This window comes from Rosa rugosa, chromosome 1 (genome assembly GCF_958449725.1).
Source record: "Rosa rugosa chromosome 1, drRosRugo1.1, whole genome shotgun sequence".
NCBI classification, from domain to species: Eukaryota; Viridiplantae; Streptophyta; class Magnoliopsida; order Rosales; family Rosaceae; genus Rosa; species Rosa rugosa.
The window spans coordinates 54,698,799-54,718,327 of NC_084820.1; the positions used below are offsets into that span (position 1 = coordinate 54,698,799).

The following is a 19,529-nucleotide window of genomic DNA, read 5'->3' on the forward strand; positions in this document are numbered from 1 at the left end:
GGGAGAATCCTCTTTATGGTGTCTATTTCTGATATGGAACGTCTGATCAATGGACCTGAATTTGCAATGTACCTACGCAGGTAGTCGCATCATGGTGATCAAGACTTCGAGTTCACAATGACTTTAAATCTGGCGATGAAGACAAAATGCCGCAGATTTTTATTTATAGTCTTTCATTTTTCCAAGAATTATGTAATGGCGATTATGCCTTAAATCAATAACATGACTTATTGTATTAACTTTTTCCCTCTAGGAGTACTCAAGAGTACTTGTGATGTCTAGGAAAGGTTTGATCTGAGAGAACGGTTTTAAGAGAGAACGGTTTTAAAAGTGAGCAACGCTCCACCAAAATCTCGCCTTACCTTACCTGGTCACAACTAAATTGAAATTACCGAACGGATTGAGTGACTACGATTTGTCTACGGTTTGATTTTTATATTGGATTCGATTTTAGTCAAGAAACTTTGATGTAATCATTGGCTATTATTAATAAAGTATCGATTGATTTTATCTCATGTCATGGACATATTTTTTGAACTTTATTACTTACAAGATGTAAGTGTTAATGGTTTTCATGTGGAAACACATTGTGAGAATGGACAAGAGTTCCTTTGCATCACCTCTAATGACTACGGACATAAACGAGTCTTAGAGAAACTTATGTGTCGCTCTAGTGGGTTGTATGCAACCACTATTCGAGTAATTGAATCCAATCATGTTATGAGAGATGATTTATGGGATCCTGACACATATAGGCTTTGGCACGACCGTTTTGGACATCCAGGTCGTGATATGATGATCCGTATATTAAAGACTTCACACGGACATCCATTTTTCAGAACGAAAAGAAGTAAAACTCGGTTTTTGGACACCGAAGGAGCCCCTGCGCCTCACGGCGCCTTTCACCCCCAAATCCGGCCATCCTTGGCCGGCGCCGCCATCCCCCTGCGGCCTCAGGGTGGCATTGACGCCACCAAGGCTCCTTTGACTCCAATTTTTACTTCTAAAGTCAATTGTGACTTCGTGGCTCAACCAAAATCCTCATTGGTTGTTTCTAAAGCCTATCATTCGTTCTGCAAAGCCTGCTCTTTAGCAAAATTAGGATCGAGACCATCCTATGCAAAGGACACTAAAGAAAATATACCATTCTTGCAAAGAATCCAAGGTGATATTTGTGGACCTATTCAACCACCATGCGGACCATTTAGATATTTTATGGTGTTGGTTGATGCATCGACACGCTGGTCACATGTCATGCTATTGTCCACTAGGAACGCTGCATTTGCTAAACTCCTAGCACAAATTATTAAGTTAAGGGCTCACCACCCGGATCATCCTATTAAGTCTATAAGATTAGACAATGCTGGGGAGTTTACATCAAAAACTTTTGATGATTATTGCATGTCCATTGGGATTGAAGTTGAACATCCAGTTCCTCATGTTCACACCCAAAATGGTCTCGCAGAAGCCGCCATTAAACGACTACAAATGGTCGCTAGGGCATTGGTAATGCGCACCAATCTCCCTATTTCTGCTTGGGGCTATGCAATATTGCATGCAGCTGTGCTTATTCGTCTGAGGCCCACTGCCACTCAACCCTTTTCTGCGTCTCAGATGGTGACTGGGTATGAGCCTAATGTCTCACACTTACGCATATTTGGGTGTGCAGTTTATGTGCCTATTGCGCCGCTACAGCGCACCAAAATGGGTCCTCAACGACGATTAGGAATTTATGTTGGATATGATTCTCCAACCATTGTCCGCTATTTAGAACCCTTGACAGGCGATCTCTTTACCGCAAGATTTGCGGATTGTCACTTCGATGAGACAGTCTTCCCATCGTTAGGGGGAGATAAGAACATCAATGCTCAACAGGAACGATCGGAATTGTCGTGGTCTGTCCCCACTCTGTCTCATCTTGATCCCTGAACCGCACAATCCGAAATTGAAGTGCGGAGAATTCTCGATCTTCAGAACGTAGCAGAATCGATGCCTGATGCGTTTTCTGATATCGCTAAAGTGACGAGATCACACATACCTGCTACAAACGTGCCTGCAAGGATTGATGTCCCTAAAAGTAGAGGACATGACGCCAACTCAAGAATGCATGAGCATGGCGCCAACGTCCCATCTCACAGTGATGGTGACGTTTTGGCTAGGCCCACGGCTCTTGCCAGGAAGCGCGGGAGGCCCATAGGTTCGATGGATTCTCGCCCAAGAAAGAAAGCGAGTTTGGCACAAAATAATCCATTAATCATCGATATAAATAATCCATCTCATGAGAATATTCCGGATTATGGTTATGTCCAAGAGACATCATTGGGGGACGCTCCAATGTCAGAACCAACTCCAGAGAATAGAGAGATCTCCATAAATTACACTAGTGTACATGAGATGATGGATAGAAATTCTATGGCGATTGATGATGCATTTGCATATCATATTGCGAAAGGGATTATAGAATATGATGATATCAAACCTCGCTCTGTTGAAGAATGTCAACGAAGAGCAGATTAGTCTAAATGGAAAGATGCGATCCAGGTTGAATTGGATTCACTAACAAAGAGACAGGTATTTGGGCCTGTAACGCAGACACCCCCAAGTGTAAAGCCTGTTGGCCATAAAAGGGTCTTTGTTAGAAAGCGAAATGAGAAAAATGAGGTGGTAAGATATAAAGTCCGCCTTGTGGCGCAAGGTTTCTCACAAGGCCCTGGAATCGACTACGAGGAGACATATTCTCCCGTAATGGACGTTATAACGTTCCGCTACCTTGTCAGTTTGGTAGTTTCCAAAAAACTTGACATGCAGCTTATGGATGTGGTTACAGCATATCTCTATGGGGATCTAGATTCAGAGATATATATGAAGGTTCCAGATGGACTTCAATTACCCAAATCAAGTGGCTCTAAACCACGGAGCGCGTTTTCAATAAGATTAAAACGCTCACTATATGGATTAAAACAATCCGGACGGATGTGGTATAACCGTCTAAGTGACTACTTGATTGGGAAGGGATATATTAATAATGAAATATGCCCATGCGTGTTCATTAAAAGAACAAGTTCCGGATTTGCAATCGTAGCAGTTTATGTCGATGGCATGAACCTAATTGGAACTCTAGATGAGTTAAAGGAAACTGTTAATTACTTGAAATCTGAATTTGAGATGAAAGATCTTGGGAAAACACGGTTTTGTCTCGGTTTAAAACTCGAGCACCGTAGTTATGGGATTTTGATCCATCAGTCTGCATATACTCAGAAAATTCTAAGGCGCTTTAATGAAGATAAAGCAAAGCCTGCGAGTATTCCCATGATCGGCCGTAGTCTTGAGCCCGGAAAATATCCGTTTCATCCAAGGGATGAGGACGAAGAACCCTTAGAGGCCGAAGTGCCCTATTTGAGTGCAATAGGCGCATTATTGTACTTAGCTCAATGCACAAGACCGGATATCTCATTCGCAGTGAACTTGTTAGCTCGACATAGCTCTGCGCCAACACGCCGCCATTGGATTGGTGTAAAGACCATCTTTCGATACCTAAGAGGTACGATTGATATGGGCCTATTCTATCCCTACAGAGAGAAAAGGAATGACGGAAAATTGGGATCGGACCCCAAAAGGCAAAACGCCCCCGTCCATGAAATGACCATCGGCCATGTTGCCGCCGCCGGCGCCGCCGCCGCTCATGGTGGCCGGCGTCCTCCTATCTCCCTTCATCAAAACGACAACGATGTCTTGATGGGTTTTGCTGATGCAGGGTACCTCTCTGACCCTCACAAAGGTCGCTCCCAAACTGGTTATGTCTTCACCATGGGAAGCACTGCGATATCTTGGAGGTCTACGAAACAGACCCTTGTTGCTACTTCCTCGAATCATGCAGAGATTATTGCTCTACATGAAGCCGTTCGTGAATGTATATGGCTAAGGTCTGTGATTCGACATATTCAAGGAAGTTGTGGTTTGAAGTCTACCACAGATCAACCTACATGCATTTATGAGGATAATGCAGCTTGTATTGAACAAATGAAGTTAGGTTTCATCAAAGGCGACAACACCAAGCATATATAGCCTAAGTTCTTTTATAATCAGCAACAACAATCACTTCTAAAGATTGAAGTGAATCAAATCCGATCAGAGGATAATGTAGCGGACTTATTCACTAAGTCGTTACCTAAATCCACCTTCGAGAAACATGTGAAGAGCATCGGATTGAGAAAGTTATCCGAACTCCCACGATTGTAGCAATCAGGGGGAGATATCGACATCAGGGGGAGTTATGATGTCTACATGTTCGATCTCGAAGAGTGAAGGACGTGTTGTGCTCTTTTTGTCCTTCGACCAGGGTTATTTTTATCCCACAGGGTTTTTGTTACCTGGGAAGGTTTTTAACGAGGCAACGGATGAAGCGTCACCACCAAGTTTGAAGCGGCACAAGGGGGAGTGTTGAAGGAATATCGATTTAGTGTGCCTTATCAAACTAGGAGTAGCAATAGGAGAGAAGGTTCTAGATTTCCCAATCCTACACGGATTGGTATTCCTTGTAACATTAGAACTAGTACTTTGTAATCCCTATATATAGGGCTCCTATTCTCAATAATAATACACACATCTCTCTCTACAATTCTCTCTCGAATACCAATATACTTAAACAAATAGTAATATCTGTGTCCTTTTTGCTCTCACAATTCATCACTATGAGTTCATTGTAGATTTTTAAGTTGGATTTGAAGAAAAGATGGGGCACAGGCATCAAATTGCTTGATGTGTTTTACAAATGATATGTAGTTCAAGAATTGTCCCAATTTCTGTTGTTCTTTCTGCTCATGTTTCAACAAGATTTTCCAAATTCTAGACCTGAGTCATGTTTCCTGGACATCTGAAAGTTGTGGAGAGATTATTCTGCTCATGTTCCAATAAAATCTTTCCAGATTCTTCATCTAGATCATGCTTCCTGAGTAACTAAATCAGAAATATTTTGTGACAGTGATAAAAAATGATAAGGTTATATACTTTGAAGTATCCCTCGGGGAAAAGACCAAATCTTTCCCATTCATGCTGCTGTTGCAAAATTTATATCAACTTAATAACATTCATCCTTTTGCTTTTACATAGTTGTTTACTGGAGCTGTTGAATCTACCAAAACTTATTCATGTTGATGCTGATAAAACTTTGGTGGGTTCTTAGCATGGAGAAACAAAGAAAGTTGAGACAAACAATTACGTACTGCATATCACTCGTGTACCATTTCTCTTGGTACTTATTGAAACAGGGTCCATGAGATGTTATTTTTGGCCAAAGGATCCAATATTAGTTGAACTCTGAAGATTGAGAGAGTTCTGTGTGCCCTACAATGAAGGGCAGGTGAGATTATGAGCCAGACAGTCCGGTCAGTGAGGAACAGTCGCACGCGAAAGTGAGGTATACATACATTCATTCCACGATTGATGGACAACCCAATTCATGTTCTCCTTGACTTATATTCTTAATTATATATTATTACTAAATGCCGCATGCTGCCCATTCCTCCATGTTAATCCATTCTGGTTTAAACCATTTGTCTATATCTACCATAATTTGATTCAACTTATTATCATAAATTTCTGAGCATAATGTTTCTGGTATATATATAGTAGGCTCCAACTGGTATCTGCTGGCCACATAATGGTTCTTTTGCTGATGACAGGATTCCTTCAGCTCTGTTCCTATTAGGCTCAACGTGCACTTGACAAAATAGTTTCAGGGAAAAATAGGTAGCTATATCATAGGCACATATGCCCATTTTTAGTTTGATATACCCTGTTGGCCGATCCCTCTTGACATGATCTGGTCTGCGGTGGTTGTTTACCATGATCTTAGAGCTTTGGCTCCATGAGGTCTTGCCGGGCTTCCAACCCCGTATGGCGGAGTGCAAAATGGAGTTAACTGACCCCAGTAGTCTCAAGTGAATATAGGAGCAATGTGTTTGATGACATGTCACAAAATTGAGAAGCTTATGGCATGTGTTCTTATTTCATAAGATTCTTTATCACACTCCCATAATGAAAATTTTCTGACTCTGCCATTGCCAAACTCATTTTGATAACAAAACATTGTTATTGTGTTAGGAGCAACTAGTATATTCAGTGGGACAAAAGGAAGCAAGCAAATTTGCTATGCTCCAAGACTGAAACTGCAATAGTAACACAAGATGGCAGTTTTGAAGGAAAATATATCTGCTCGTCTGATATCGTTTGACAGGTCCTATCATAAATTAGCAAAAGCATATATTGGAAACAAGTTGCGCTTGTTCTGGAAACCATAAGGGGAAAGCATGTATGCTGCAATCCAAGGTAGCCATAATAGCTTGTGTGCTTGCATGTATTCAGATCAGATTGGAAGCTTGTGGGAGTGGGTGGTGAAAAACTGAAAACCATGTTCTTAATACTAAAACTGCTTATTAGGTTCATATATTTGGCTATTAAATCACAACTTGTCTCGGAACTAAGCTCTGTTATGTAATGTACCCATAGCAAATGTATAGAGATTGATTTCCAGATTTCGTATGGATAAAACTGGGGACACGAGGGCTACCATGTACAGGAGATGTTCCAGAATGGTGTCCGCAAAATCAGATGAAACCCATGTGTTATTTAACTACGAGTACTCGAGTAAGGATTAAATTATTTGAGTGAGGTGAAAAATAAATTCGCAAAAGAATTAAGAGAGAATGTTTTGCTTTGCTAGTGGGGTGGTGGTATCAGTTGTATATAAGGAGAGAAATAGGAAAGAGACGCTAGATACAAAGATAGTAGGGCAGTGCCAGTGAGAAAAAAGCCATGTTTAGGAACTTGAACCAATAGAAAAAGCCACTCCCTTTTTTTTTTCTCTCATTTCAGATCAGCTTGGCCATGAAATTCAACAAAACCCCATCTTTAGTTTGATACTCCCAAAGCTCAGCTCTCATTGGCTTTTAAGATCTGCTCTTAATCACCTCACATTTTGCAAACAAACTTCCTCCTCCAGCACTACCACCTTTCTTTACTTAAAGAGTGACTGACTCTCCAGTTGTATCTCTGAAAATGAGGGTAACTCTTCATTTGATTCTATTGCATTAGTTTATGTTAGTGTGTTTGCTCTATGTTAAGTTCTTCAGCTGAAACATGCCTGACATGAGTGGTAAATGAGATGGTTTAGTGATGGTTTTGATTTGTATGATTGCAGCTTTTCGGTTGGGTGCAAGATAAGCTTAATGGGAAGCAGGGGAACAAGAAACCAAATACAGCTTCGACTAGTACCCGTAAGCATTGTTCTTTAATTCTAATGAACTTCTGTGTTACTTTTATGTTCATATGGTTTGTGCTTCGATTTTAATTCCAAAGACCAGTGCTTCCTATTCTGAGGATAACTGTTCTTTTGAAGAAGGGCTCTTCATCATTGTGAAGTGTGACTTTAAGTTCATGCGGGTCTCATTCATGAGTAGGAGATTAAAGAGTTCTGCTAGGACTAGTCGCCCATTAGTACGTGTTACATGAGTGATCTGAGTCCTGCAAACTGGGGAACTCAAGATGGATTCGCTGTAATGCATGATTCAGATCGCTTGATAATGCTGGCATTCTACCTCATTAACAAAAGAATGAAGAAGAAAAGAAGCTTTAAATCATGTTAGATATATAAGTTGACATGTACTCAAACTGATTAAGCAACGGATTAGCAGTACTATTAGGAACTTACAAATATATAGTTTTGCCTTGATGTATATAATAAGTTCAAATCCAATTAAGTGCAGGATGATCAGATCCCAATTAAGTGCAGGTGCTTTTTATTGTGCCTTTTTCATATAAAGCATTGGCAAAGTGCATTTAGAGATCATCAAAGGTGCATTTTTCTGAGTCACAAAGTAGATCTGTTGTCTGGTATCCACTGGAAAATGTGGCAACATGGCCCATTCATCTTTTTATTCTTCCTTGTATGAATTAACCATATTAAAACACTTCCATGATCTTAATATATATCACTCTAGCTCTATGATTCATCTACTGTATTTGGAATTTTTGATACATGAGGTTGTGTTAAATACTGAGTCTCCTTGTCATATGTTACTAATAATATAACTACTTTGTAGATCATGTAAAACCAGAGCCTCGTGAAGAATTCAATGACTGGCCTCATGGTTTACTAGCAATCGGAACTTTTGGAAACAACAATTTGAAAGAGAATACTGATCATCGGAGCCAAAATATTCAGGAAGAACCATCTTCATCAGATGAAATACTAGAAAATTTCACTCCTGAAGAAGTTGGTAAGTTACATAAAGAGCTAACGAAACTCTTGACACGAAAACCAGACATTGAAAAGGAAATTGCAGCTCTTCCGTTGGACAGATTTCTAAATTGTCCATCAAGCTTGGAGGTTGATAGGAGAACAAGCAACGTGCTTTGCTCTGATTCAGATGATCCCAAAGATGAAGATATTGAGAAAACCATTAGTGTTATACTTGGTAGATGCAAAGACATTTGTGCAGATAGTAACAAGAAGGCGATTGGGAAGAAATCAATTTCTTTTCTTCTCAAGAAGATGTTTGTTTGTAGAAGTGGATTTGCACCAGCACCAAGTTTGAGAGATACATTTCAAGAGTCAAGAATGGAGAAGGTATGAGCAAACTTACATGAACCTTAATTCAATTGTGTCTACTGTATATTCTGCTTCAAATTATCATTAATGTGATATTGATTACAGTTTTTGAGGCTAATGCTTAACAAGAAGATCATCAACCCGCAAAGTTCTTCTCGAGCATCATCAATGAAGAAATACCTTGAGGATACTAGACAAAGTCCAACCAAGAAGGGAAATAATAATGAAGAAAATACAAAAGAGAAAATCAATGATGGATGTAAATGGGTCAAGACTGATTCTGAATGTAAGTGCAATCTGAATTTTCGAAGTACTATGATTAAATATAGTTCTAAATTGCTCAGAATATGGAATTGATGCGAGCTACATGTTTTTTGTTGCAGATATAGTCCTAGAAATATGAGTCTCCTTCTACCTTTATTTGGCTTCTTAATTATCAGTTATTACTAGGTAAGAGAACCCTTTTTGAGCTTCACTGAAATGAGTTTGCTAGAAGCATGTACTTCAATAGCAGCTTGATGCCAACACTAAATATATGCTAAACAATTTTGCAGCTTCAGAAAAGTTCATGCCTCACATTTATGAACTCAAATACTTGAAAGTGCAAAAAGTCCGAGAAATTTCAGATCAGGGGCAACAAATCATCAATAAGTTCATCCTCATCGGCTTCTGAGACAGCATTTCTATTTACTTAACGGGTGGTTCCCGTTTCTTTTTTCATGGTTGCATCTGTGGAAACAGTACAACACATGTTATGGATTATCAAGGGATAGAGGATTATCTGTAGTGATATGTGCTGGCAAATTGAGCTAGACAATATCTACATTTTTCATCCTATTTTATACACAGTTTTCTGTGTCTTCTCTCTATCTATCTTTTCTTTTTGACTGAATTGCTCACTTTGTAATATATTTTGAGGTGAATAAATACTAGATTGACTTGCATGATCGATGAAGGAAATTGTTAATTTCTAAACGTGCATGTTGGGGGAGAGTTGTATTCTGTTACATAGTCTCATATATCAGTTTCAATGGGATAATAGCTGATATGGATGAAACAATTGTAACATTCGGAGAGAAGACTTCACAGAAAATAGGAATTAACCCCAGTTTGCTAAATACCACTTGTAGAAACAAAAAAAATCCTTCGACTTTATAGTTTCGCTTTAGTAAGCGCGGCATTAACTTGAATCATATACTTGCAAATATCTGGATCGTGTCAAGAGAATAGGAAAGGAACTAAGGACCAACCCCAGGACAAGCACGGCCTAGGTCACCTTATGCCTATGTAAGAACCGTAGGCTCACAATAACTTCTCCTAAGGCCTAAGCTACGGCGTTGTTTATGGCTGTGTACATGTGAGCTATGGTTTTGTGATCTTGAGTTGAGAAATCGAAAACAAACAAATAAAGTGCAACAAACTAAAACAATTAAAACAATGAAATGCAAGTAGATAAAGAGAAGGATGTGATGCTAAAAAGAGAGATGGGTGCTTGGGTTTTCTCCATAGTCCAATTCAATGCTCATGACACACCAAGAAGTATGTGCATGGTGCGTCTTTTCAACAAAAACTCTTGGAGAATTTCTCAATTAAGATGTATATGTAAAATGATTTAGCGTGTGAGCTTAGCCATACGCCCAATCAATCCATCATAATCAATTAGACACACAAAAAGTAAGATATAATCTCTAAACTCACACGGGATTCTCTCAATAATACATGTTCAAGTGTTTAGGGACTAACATGGTCACAAATGGAGTATTGAGTTTCTCGCGGCTTAACATGGTCAAAATTTTGCTCTTCAATCACAATCCAATGGTATAATCTTTTATTAGTTTTGACGAAACAACCATATCCCCATCTTAGGATTGTCCACGCAATTATCATTAGCCACAATTCGAGCCTCAAAAGTTGTCCTACAAAATTAAGAGTGAATTTCTGTTCTATAATTTAACATGAGAAAAGTTCAGCTATAGTTCTGCCAAGGCCAATTTAATACCCGAACTCTCAAAAGTATCAATGTGATACCCAAAGACCTAAATTGGCATCAACGTGATACTTCCGTCCAAAATTTCTGACGGCGTCGTTTGTTTGCTGACGTGGCAAGCACGTGGGTAAAAAAAAAAAGGACAAAATCGACTTTTTACTCTTTTTTTGTTAATTTTCATTTTTTTTTTTTGAGAAAATTTCAGCTACCGTTCCCAAACTATGGTGCCAAGGCCAATTTGATACCCGAACTCTCAAAAGTATCAATGTGATACCCAAAGACGTATTTTGACATCAACGTGATACTTCCGTCAAAAATCTCTAACGGCGCAATCTGTTTACAGATGTGGCAAGCACGTGGGCCCTTAAAAAAAGTGAAATGACCAATTTACCCTTCTTTTTTTTGTTAATTCTTTTTTTTTTCTTTTCATTTATTTTTCTTCTTCTTGTTCTTGTTCTTCTGGGATATTGTTCTAGCCAAACCGCCGCAAGCTCCGCTCCTTCTCCTCCACCCAAGAATCAAAGAAAAATGGCTTATGCTTCTTCTTCAACCTCAGTCCTCTTCTTCTTCTCTCGCCTCCTCCTCTCTCTCATCTCCTTCCCCTCCGCCCAAACCATCACCAACACTGCCATCATCCTCTCCAATTCCTGCTACAAATTCATGTTCTTCGCACTCAACTCCCAGCGGACGGACCCAAAACCAAAGTTGGGTGACACGATTAACAAAAAAAAAAAATCAAATCTTTCTGCACCCAGAAAACTGCTCTGGGCACCCAGAGACGCCCATGTCTTCTTCTCCGCCAAAACCGATTTCCTTCTTCTCCGCCCAGCAACTTTCCTCTTTCGGGACAACCAACTGGGAAACTGGTTCGCTGCACACCAAATTCTGGTGAACCTTAGCTCCACCAACCATCTTCTTTCTTCGCAAAGACCGTCACCCATTCGCTAATAGAACCTCCGTTCATCAAACGCCCTCCTCCACCGCCACAACCTCAGCGTCATCTTCCTCCACCGCCACCGTCATGTCAGTAACAACAGATATCAGATACTCCGATCAAAATCACAATCACAAGGTCAAAGCAACATATAACTATGAATTCATGTATACAAGAACTAAAAACAAACCCAGCATAAACCAAAAAAGTAAAATCAACCCAGATAGCATTTGAGCACAATTAGATCAAGAAAAAGACTTGGCAGCTGGTACTTGGTACCTTTGGCTTCTCCCACACACTGTCAATTGCTCGATTTGGGTAAATTGGTCATTTCACCTTTTTTTTTGGACCCACGTGCTTGCCACGTCAACAACACAAACGGCGCAGTCAGAAATTTTAAACGGAAGTATCACGTTGATGCCAATTTAGGTCTTTGGGTATCATATTGATACTTTTGAGAGTTCGGGTATCAAATTGGCATTGGCAGAATAGTTTGGGGACGATAGATGAATTTTTCTCCAAAAAAAAGAAGGGTAAATGGGTCATTTCACTTTTTTTTTTTACCCACGTGCTTGCCACGTCAGCAAACAAACGGCGCCGTAAAAAATTTTGGACGGAAGTATCACGTTGATGCTAATTTAGGTCTTTGGGTATCACATTGATACTTTTGAGAGTTCGGGTATCAAATTGACCTTGGCAGAATAGTTTGGGGACGGTAGCTGAATTTTTCTCATTTAACATTTATTACTGTTCCTTTTCAAAAAAAACATTTACTGGTCACATTCCATTGAAGGAAGGAATTAAAGAAAAAGAAAATGATTTACTGGTGAGCGCTGACAGTTGGGAATGAAATATCTGTCGATCCCAATCATAAAACACTTGGTCTTCTTCTTCTCCAGTTCTTCTACATCTTGCTGAACTTCCGTTGCACCATGTCACTCTCCAAACCCTACAACTGTTATCCTTTGCCAAACTGATTACATCACTCTTCGCCTCTGACATTTCTTACGGAGCGATTGGATCTGAGTCTTATTATCATCAGAACTCCATCTGGTCCCTTCAATCCGGAAGAGAAGCACCCAATTCTTTGTTTCTTCCTCAGATTCTTGGGTTTTTGGATCTGAAAAAGTTGGGTTTTTGTTGATTAGTTCGTGAAAGTTAGAGTCTTTGTATACTCTTGGAGTGTATTTGAGGGTTCTTGGTTTCATTGTAAGAGAGAAACCTGCTCTGCCAATGCAACTATCGGTTGTTTTGGTCAATTTTTCGGTGAATTTTGAGAAACCGGAAAATTTTAAGTCTTTTGAGATAAGAAGAAGAAGAAGAAGAAGAAGCATCAATGTCTTGGGCCGGCCCAGAAGATGTTTACCTTTCTACTTCTCTTGCCAGCTATCTTGATAGTATGCTCTCTCACCCTAATTCTAGTTTTTTTCTGGGGTTAGCTGCAGAAATTTGTAATAGTCTTTCAAGATTGTATCTTGATTCGATTGTATTACAGGGATTTCTGTTCTGAATGTAGAATATGTTGCGTATAGGCTGGCATTTGAATATTTTGTAGTTGTTTGTTAAGTTTAGACTGATTTATACATGAATGAAACTGTTTTTTTTGCTCCGAGTTATGAAGACTTTAAAAGTGTGTACAAATCTGGTATGTGTTATAGGGTGAGGTTGGTGCATGCTGTAAAATAGTTGTTTGCTTAATGAAATTCTGGAGTATAGGAATGTTGTATGATCTGTTTAGGTTGACCTTTGAATTGTGGGTTGTGGGCCAAGCAACTGCTTTCTTACAGAGAAGTTTGCGTGGTCTCTTATGTTATTCGTCATGCTGCAGAGAAACTTCTTGTGCTGCTCCGAGATGGTCGGAAGCTTTTAGGAATACTTCGTTCTTTTGATCAATTTGGTAAGTTATGTCCTCTGTTGTTGTGGAATGTACTATATGTATACCAGAATGGGGAAATGATTATTGTTTTTCTTTTGCAGCCAATGCTGTTCTTGAGGGTGCGTGTGAGAGGGTCATTGTTGGCGAACTTTATTGTGACCTCCCTTTGGGTCTTTACGTAATTCGTGGGGAGAATGTTGTTTTAATTGGCGAGCTGGTACGATAGCTCATTAGTTGGTTTGGCATGTGAAAAGTTACTCAAAATATGCACCCTTGTATGCGTTTATGATTTTCATTTTGATGTTGTAGGACTCGGAGAGGGAGGAACTTCCACCGCATATGACTCGTGTTTCACCTGCAGAAATCAAAAGGGTATGTGTTACTTGTTGAGATGAACTTCCTTGCTTTCTTCCTTTTTCTTTCACAACATAAAACTATTTCTGGAGTTTTATTTGGCCAAGTTGCTGAGTTGTAGTTTGTGAATCTTGTTTTAAGGCATGCTATAAAGCTTGAAGGCTTCTTGATTTTGAAAAGCTTGGTTTCAAAGATTATGAGAATAAAATCAACAAATGAAATTAGTAGATAAATGGTGTTTGAAGCACATAACCATTACATCTTAGTAAGTTTGCTTCTAATTTACAGGATGATTATTGTGCATCTATGCATCAGAGAAATCATGCACATGTACTGTTTTCTGCTACAGAGTTTCTGTTACTATTTGCAATTATTTCTTTCCGAAGGGCCTGCATAGGTTATTTCCTTATTTTCATATTCTTGTGCGCTTGGAATCCAGTTAAGTAAAATGCCAAAATGGGATTATATGTGAATTTGAGTAAGTGTACTCATACTGTGAAATATCTGGGATGCCGGCCAAACAGATGTAGCCTTTATGATTGGTTGTAGCATGAAAACATAGTGACCCCCTTATTCTCTTGTTGTTGAAGTTTTGGTGATGTTGGTTTCAGCATGGGGATTTATTTATGGCTTTCCTGGCGGTAATGCACAGTACTCATATGTTCAACTGCACTCACAACTTGTATAATTTGAATGCTTGTCAGTTTTGTTCCCTGTGAATGTTTTTTAATGATATTTGGCTCTGCTTTGCTTTGTTTGATATACACGGATGAGTTTATGGGAATCCTATACTGATGAATATTATTGTGAATTTGGGCAGGCACAGAAAGCAGAAAGAGAAGCTTCTGATCTGAAAGGCACCATGAGAAAAAGAATGGAGTTTCTTGACATGGACTAAATGAATTTGCGAAGTTCATGGGGTTTATTCACTTCCATCCGCAAATATTATAGCGGTTGTTTTGCTCTTATCTTCTCCATATGGCTGTCTAGTGTTGTTAGATGGTAGATCTTTAAATCTTTGAAAATTAGAATTTTCATGAACAATTGTTCAAGTTCTGTGTACTATTTGTCTGAATGAATAGAAGTATTCAACTGTTTCTTTGCTTTAGAACCTCAATCATGTCAGACTCCAAAGTTGGAAATGGCTTTTCTGAGCAATAATGAACATCAATTGATCAAGGGATACCAACACTAGTGGTATTTCCACACAGCAAAGGCAAGACAATACTGATAAAGATAAAGTAGTTGCATGAGAAACTCACTTCATATCCAAGATGTGAGTACCCTTGTAACTAAAAAACTGTTATTTGCTACATAATTAAGGGTGGGTCTTGATTTTAAAGCAGTGAAAAGCGCAGTTACTGTCCAGGCTATAGTCCTTTTCTTTTTCAGTGTTAATTTTTTTCTTTTTGGTCAATTTTTCTAATTAATAAATAACTACTCAATATAGCACCGGCACCGCATTGAAGCCTTTACCGGCTAGGCTTTAACTGTGAGCAAGCAAACAAAAGTTATAGCATGCAGTGCAGGAGACAGTGATACCCTCCATGTTCCACACATTAACCAATCATGCAACACATAAACCAATAACAAAGCATTTAACGGCTTCAACCTCACTCACACACACAAACTAGTCCCTACAAATGTCTCACACAATAGTCCTGAACCAGAGTCCCAAGTAGAAAGATTTGAGACAGTGTTATTAGGGACAAGAGCAGCTGAACACAACAAACAGATCAGATTTACAGATTGAGTGAGTGAAGTGAGAGAGAGACCAGAAGCTTCTTGTTCCTGTCTTTTAGATTTGGATTTGGGATTTGGGCTGAAATGTGGTACTCTGCTCTTCTTCTTCTTCTTCTTGTGCTCTGCCTTCTGAGTGTGGAAGCCTCCGTCCACCACTACGCCGGAGACAGATTCGTCTCCAAAGGCAACGCCTTTGTCGTCCACGGCGGCAGCGAGGGAATTTACTCTTCTGCCCCTGCCGACGACTCCGCCAAGGACAACTCTTACATACGGTAATCACAGGCATTCCCCCCCCCCAACTTAAATCTCTCTGCCTTTTATGGTTGTTTTTGTGGGGTTGTCTTGTAGTTGGTTAAGATCTGTTGCCCAATTGTGAAAATTTTGGATATAATGAGGTTGTTGCTTAGTAAAGTCAAAAGCTTTATGGGCACTTGAATGTGATTGCTCCAATTATTGGGTTGGTAACTTAAACCCTGTTTGTGAATTGTGAAGAAACCAAGAGCAATAAGCTTATTAGTTAGTAAAGTCATAAGCTTTGATAGGAACTTAAATGTGATTGTCCCAATAACTTGATCCATGTTTGTTTCATTTATCTGATTTTGTATTGTGATTTGGGACCAGCTTTGAGAAGGTTACGTTTCGGAGAAGCAAAGAATCGGCTAATTTCAGCTCTGGGCCTGTCCATGCCATTGTTTTTGAGGTGGAAGATAGAGAGAACATTGGGGGTTCAGCGTATGGAGGTCAAAGAGCAGTATGTTGCACTGGGGATCTTGCGAAGCTCGGTGTGTGTAAGCAAGGCGATATCATTCACCGCCCGTCCACCATGAACCCAGGTTGGCCTCAAGTTTTTGGTGTTTCTTTTGAAGTAGATGAGGAAGTTGCCGCATTGCCATCCAAGTTCATACCGATTCATAAGACTGGGATGTATAATTTGTACTTCATACATTGTGATTTGAAGTTGAAGGATTTGGTGGTTGAGGGGAATACTATATGGAAAAACCCTACCGGGTATTTGCCTGGTAGAATGGCACCGTTTATGCTTTTTTACGGGTTTATGTCCCTTGCTTTTGTCATACTTGGGATCTTTTGGTTCTCACAGTATGCAAGGTTTTGGAGAGAAGTTCTTCCATTGCAGAATTGCATCACACTAGTCATAACACTAGGTATGCTTGAGATGGCTTTATGGTATTTTGAGTATGCTGAATTCAATGAGACTGGGGTCAGGCCAACTGGGATCACTGTATGGGCAGTTTCATTTGGTGCAGTTAAACGAACAGTAGCGCGTTTAATACTTCTCATGGTCTCCATGGGCTATGGGGTTGTAAGGCCATCCCTAGGTGGGCTTACATCAAAAGTGGTGTTTCTTGGATTAACATTCTTCTTGGCAACTGAGGTTCTTGAGATGGTTGAAAACGTTGGTGCAGTTAGTGATCTTTCTGGAAAGGCAAGGTTGTTCTTGGTTCTTCCTGTGGCAATATTGGATGCTTTCTTCATTCTTTGGATTTTTACTTCTCTCTCTGCAACTTTAAATAAGCTTCAGGTACTTGCTTTGCATTTGAGGATATATGTTCATGTATTTTCAATTATAAGCTTAAATTACTATGTTTGTATTAGTAGGTGCATATTGATCAATGTGAGTTTCATGCCTGTGGCTTATTTGCTTTTTGGGATGGGTGTGCTGCCTCACTTATCTTGGGAGTTTTTGCCTATAACAAGTCTCTAGCTGATATCTTTTACTTGCTCTGTGACATGACAGGCTAGGCGAATGATGGTTAAAGTAGATATATACAGGAAGTTCACCAACACTTTGGCAGTAACTGTTGTTGTATCTGTGGGCTGGATATGCTATGAGGTAACCTAGAAATTTAACATACTTAAGAAGATGAAAGTATTTGGGATTTGGTTGTGTATTAGCATGCTCAGAATAACCTCTGAAACTATGTTAATGACTAAAAGTGATAAGGTGATTCTAGATTTTGTGGAAGGCCCTTCTACATATAATACCAGTGTCAAAATCTCATCGCTAGTCATTTCTTTGTTAAAACATTAATTAGTGCATGAAATGGTACGTCTCATGCATTTATAATCAGATGGTACAGTTTTCTTCTAAATAGAAGTTAGAAGGATGACTCAGATTTAAGTAGATTAAATTTTTGCAGATTTGAGTAGATTAAATGTTCAGAGGACCAAAAAGATCAACTGTAACATCTTTGATAGTTCTCGACTTTCTCCTTGCAGCTATATCACAAATCAAATGATGTTTACAATGAGCAGTGGCAGAATGCATGGATCATCCCTGCCTTCTGGCAAGTTTTATCTTTCTCTCTCCTATGTGTCATCTGTGCTCTTTGGGCACCATCCCAGAACTCAACAAGGTAAAACCCTGGCTTCAATGATTAATAAATTTCATCCTCTCTTTTACAGTAGTCTGATCATTCTTTGAAACATTTCATCAGCATTAACATATTTAAAAACTAGGTTCGTTCTTTTGGACCTTATTTAATTGCCACTTCTCTTTGTATTCTGTATTTCCACAGATACGCTTACTCTGGAGATGCAAGTGAAGAGTTTGACAGGGATGAAACTACTTTGACCCTCATAAAACCATCGCTACTGCCTTCTAAGGATGTCCATAGAGCAACAGAAGCTAGAGCGGTGCAAAGCAGCAATGGATTAACAAATGGTGATGAGGAAGAGGACAAGATAGAGTAAAGTAGTACATCTCGAATGTTTGGCATTGCTACACTATTTAACTGCTCCCTCATTACACAGGGAACATACAGAGGAGCAGGAATCATGACAGGGATAAATATATGAGTTTATATCATTAGTTAGTTTTCTAATTAGAATTGTTTTGTTAATTCAATGTTGCTTTTTATCCTTGTGTATCTGTCTACGTGTTTATTCAATTGTTCACTTCCGACTAGTAAAGATGCAACAATGAGTTTTTGCTGTCTTCTTTTGCGATAAATTCTCTATTTGACACTGGGTTGAGAAACCATTGACCACTTTCCCCTGAATCCAATTCGTTTAACATGAATTTCAGTTCAGTATGTGGAAATTCTGTGGATGCATGCTGCTTCTGTGAGAATTTGAGGCTCTGTGAGCATAGAATTTACATGGCTGTGAGCAAGTGAGCAACCACGCTAATAAATATAGGCCTTTTGCCATTTAAAAGATGGATCAATGATGCACTATTGCAATCTTCGTTTTAGGCAGTTTTGCTATTACATTGGGAGGAAAACGGGTTAAACTTTTCAATAAAACTCTAAAAATTAGTAGTTTAATATATAAGTAATTTTGTATGAAATATGAAATATTGGAGGAAAACTAATTCTTTCAAAATCTCCATAGTTGGACAAACTTCAAAATATACAGCTGTCCCAGTTACAATTTCAGCATTTTTTTTTTTCTAAAAAAGACCACATGAATAGTAATTACCCTCCACTAAGTTAAACCACAAAATTCAAGAACATCAGAGGGAGTCTTGATCAAATTCCACAAATTCAAAAGAAGAAGAATAAACTGCTTCATTCATGTCTTCTCAAGTTTGTCAAGTTCCACAAATTCAAAAGAAGAAGACTAAATCGAAATGTTTTCCGACTGTATGCACAAATAATTGTAATAGTGTTGTTTCAATAAAATTTTAAAATTAAAGTTTAATATTTAAATAATTTTGTATGAAATATAAAATATTGGAGGAAAACTAACCACTTTCATATTTGGAGGAAACTAAGCTCATCTTTTAGCGAATACATCTGGATCTGGTGGTTGCAACACGAGTTGGCGCAATCTGCCGGTAAGCTTCAGGCTTATCATACAAGGACGGGATGCCCTTCATGGTTAGTTTCTTTTATAGCTGATGTTAGAGCTTAGTAGGCTGTAACTGTGTAAGGAATCAAGAGGTAAAAAGAGATTGAAAATTGATTTTTTTTTTTTTTTTTGGTCAGAAAAATTGATTTTTACATGTGATCCAGCAAAGAAAACTCAATGAAATTCCCCTTCATCCTGATACATGCTTTAGTCA

At 39.0% G+C, this 19,529-nt stretch overlaps 3 protein-coding genes across 4 annotated transcripts; all 3 read left to right on the forward strand.

Annotated features, from left to right (window-relative positions):
- Nucleotides 1–6,206: 6,206 nt before the first annotated feature.
- LOC133741629 (protein DEEPER ROOTING 1) lies at nucleotides 6,207–9,552 on the forward strand. Of its 2 annotated transcripts, none has more exons than XM_062169431.1 (6): nucleotides 6,207–6,327; nucleotides 7,199–7,274; nucleotides 8,100–8,626; nucleotides 8,714–8,894; nucleotides 8,992–9,058; nucleotides 9,163–9,552. In XM_062169431.1, exons 1-5 carry the CDS (start codon nucleotides 6,313–6,315, stop codon nucleotides 9,009–9,011), a joined length of 819 nt encoding a protein of 272 aa, XP_062025415.1. In that variant the 5' UTR covers nucleotides 6,207–6,312; the 3' UTR covers nucleotides 9,012–9,058; nucleotides 9,163–9,552. The 2 variants fall into 2 exon arrangements, with proteins under 2 accessions (XP_062025415.1, XP_062025416.1); XM_062169432.1 differs by lacking the exon at nucleotides 6,207–6,327 and adding an exon at nucleotides 6,796–7,062.
- A 2,797-nt stretch (nucleotides 9,553–12,349) lies between these two features.
- LOC133725503 (sm-like protein LSM1B) lies at nucleotides 12,350–14,863 on the forward strand. The gene is made up of 5 exons (XM_062152781.1): nucleotides 12,350–12,926; nucleotides 13,358–13,426; nucleotides 13,507–13,622; nucleotides 13,715–13,777; nucleotides 14,580–14,863. Exons 1-5 carry the CDS (start codon nucleotides 12,866–12,868, stop codon nucleotides 14,655–14,657), a joined length of 387 nt encoding a protein of 128 aa, XP_062008765.1. The 5' UTR covers nucleotides 12,350–12,865; the 3' UTR covers nucleotides 14,658–14,863.
- Nucleotides 14,864–15,376: 513 nt separating this feature from the next.
- Nucleotides 15,377–18,480, forward strand: LOC133725504 (uncharacterized). Its single transcript, XM_062152782.1, has 5 exons — nucleotides 15,377–15,774; nucleotides 16,124–17,042; nucleotides 17,259–17,354; nucleotides 17,741–17,877; nucleotides 18,040–18,480. The coding sequence occupies exons 1-5, from the start codon at nucleotides 15,587–15,589 to the stop codon at nucleotides 18,212–18,214; spliced, it is 1,515 nt and encodes a 504-aa protein (XP_062008766.1). The 5' UTR covers nucleotides 15,377–15,586; the 3' UTR covers nucleotides 18,215–18,480.
- Nucleotides 18,481–19,529: the final 1,049 nt, after the last annotated feature.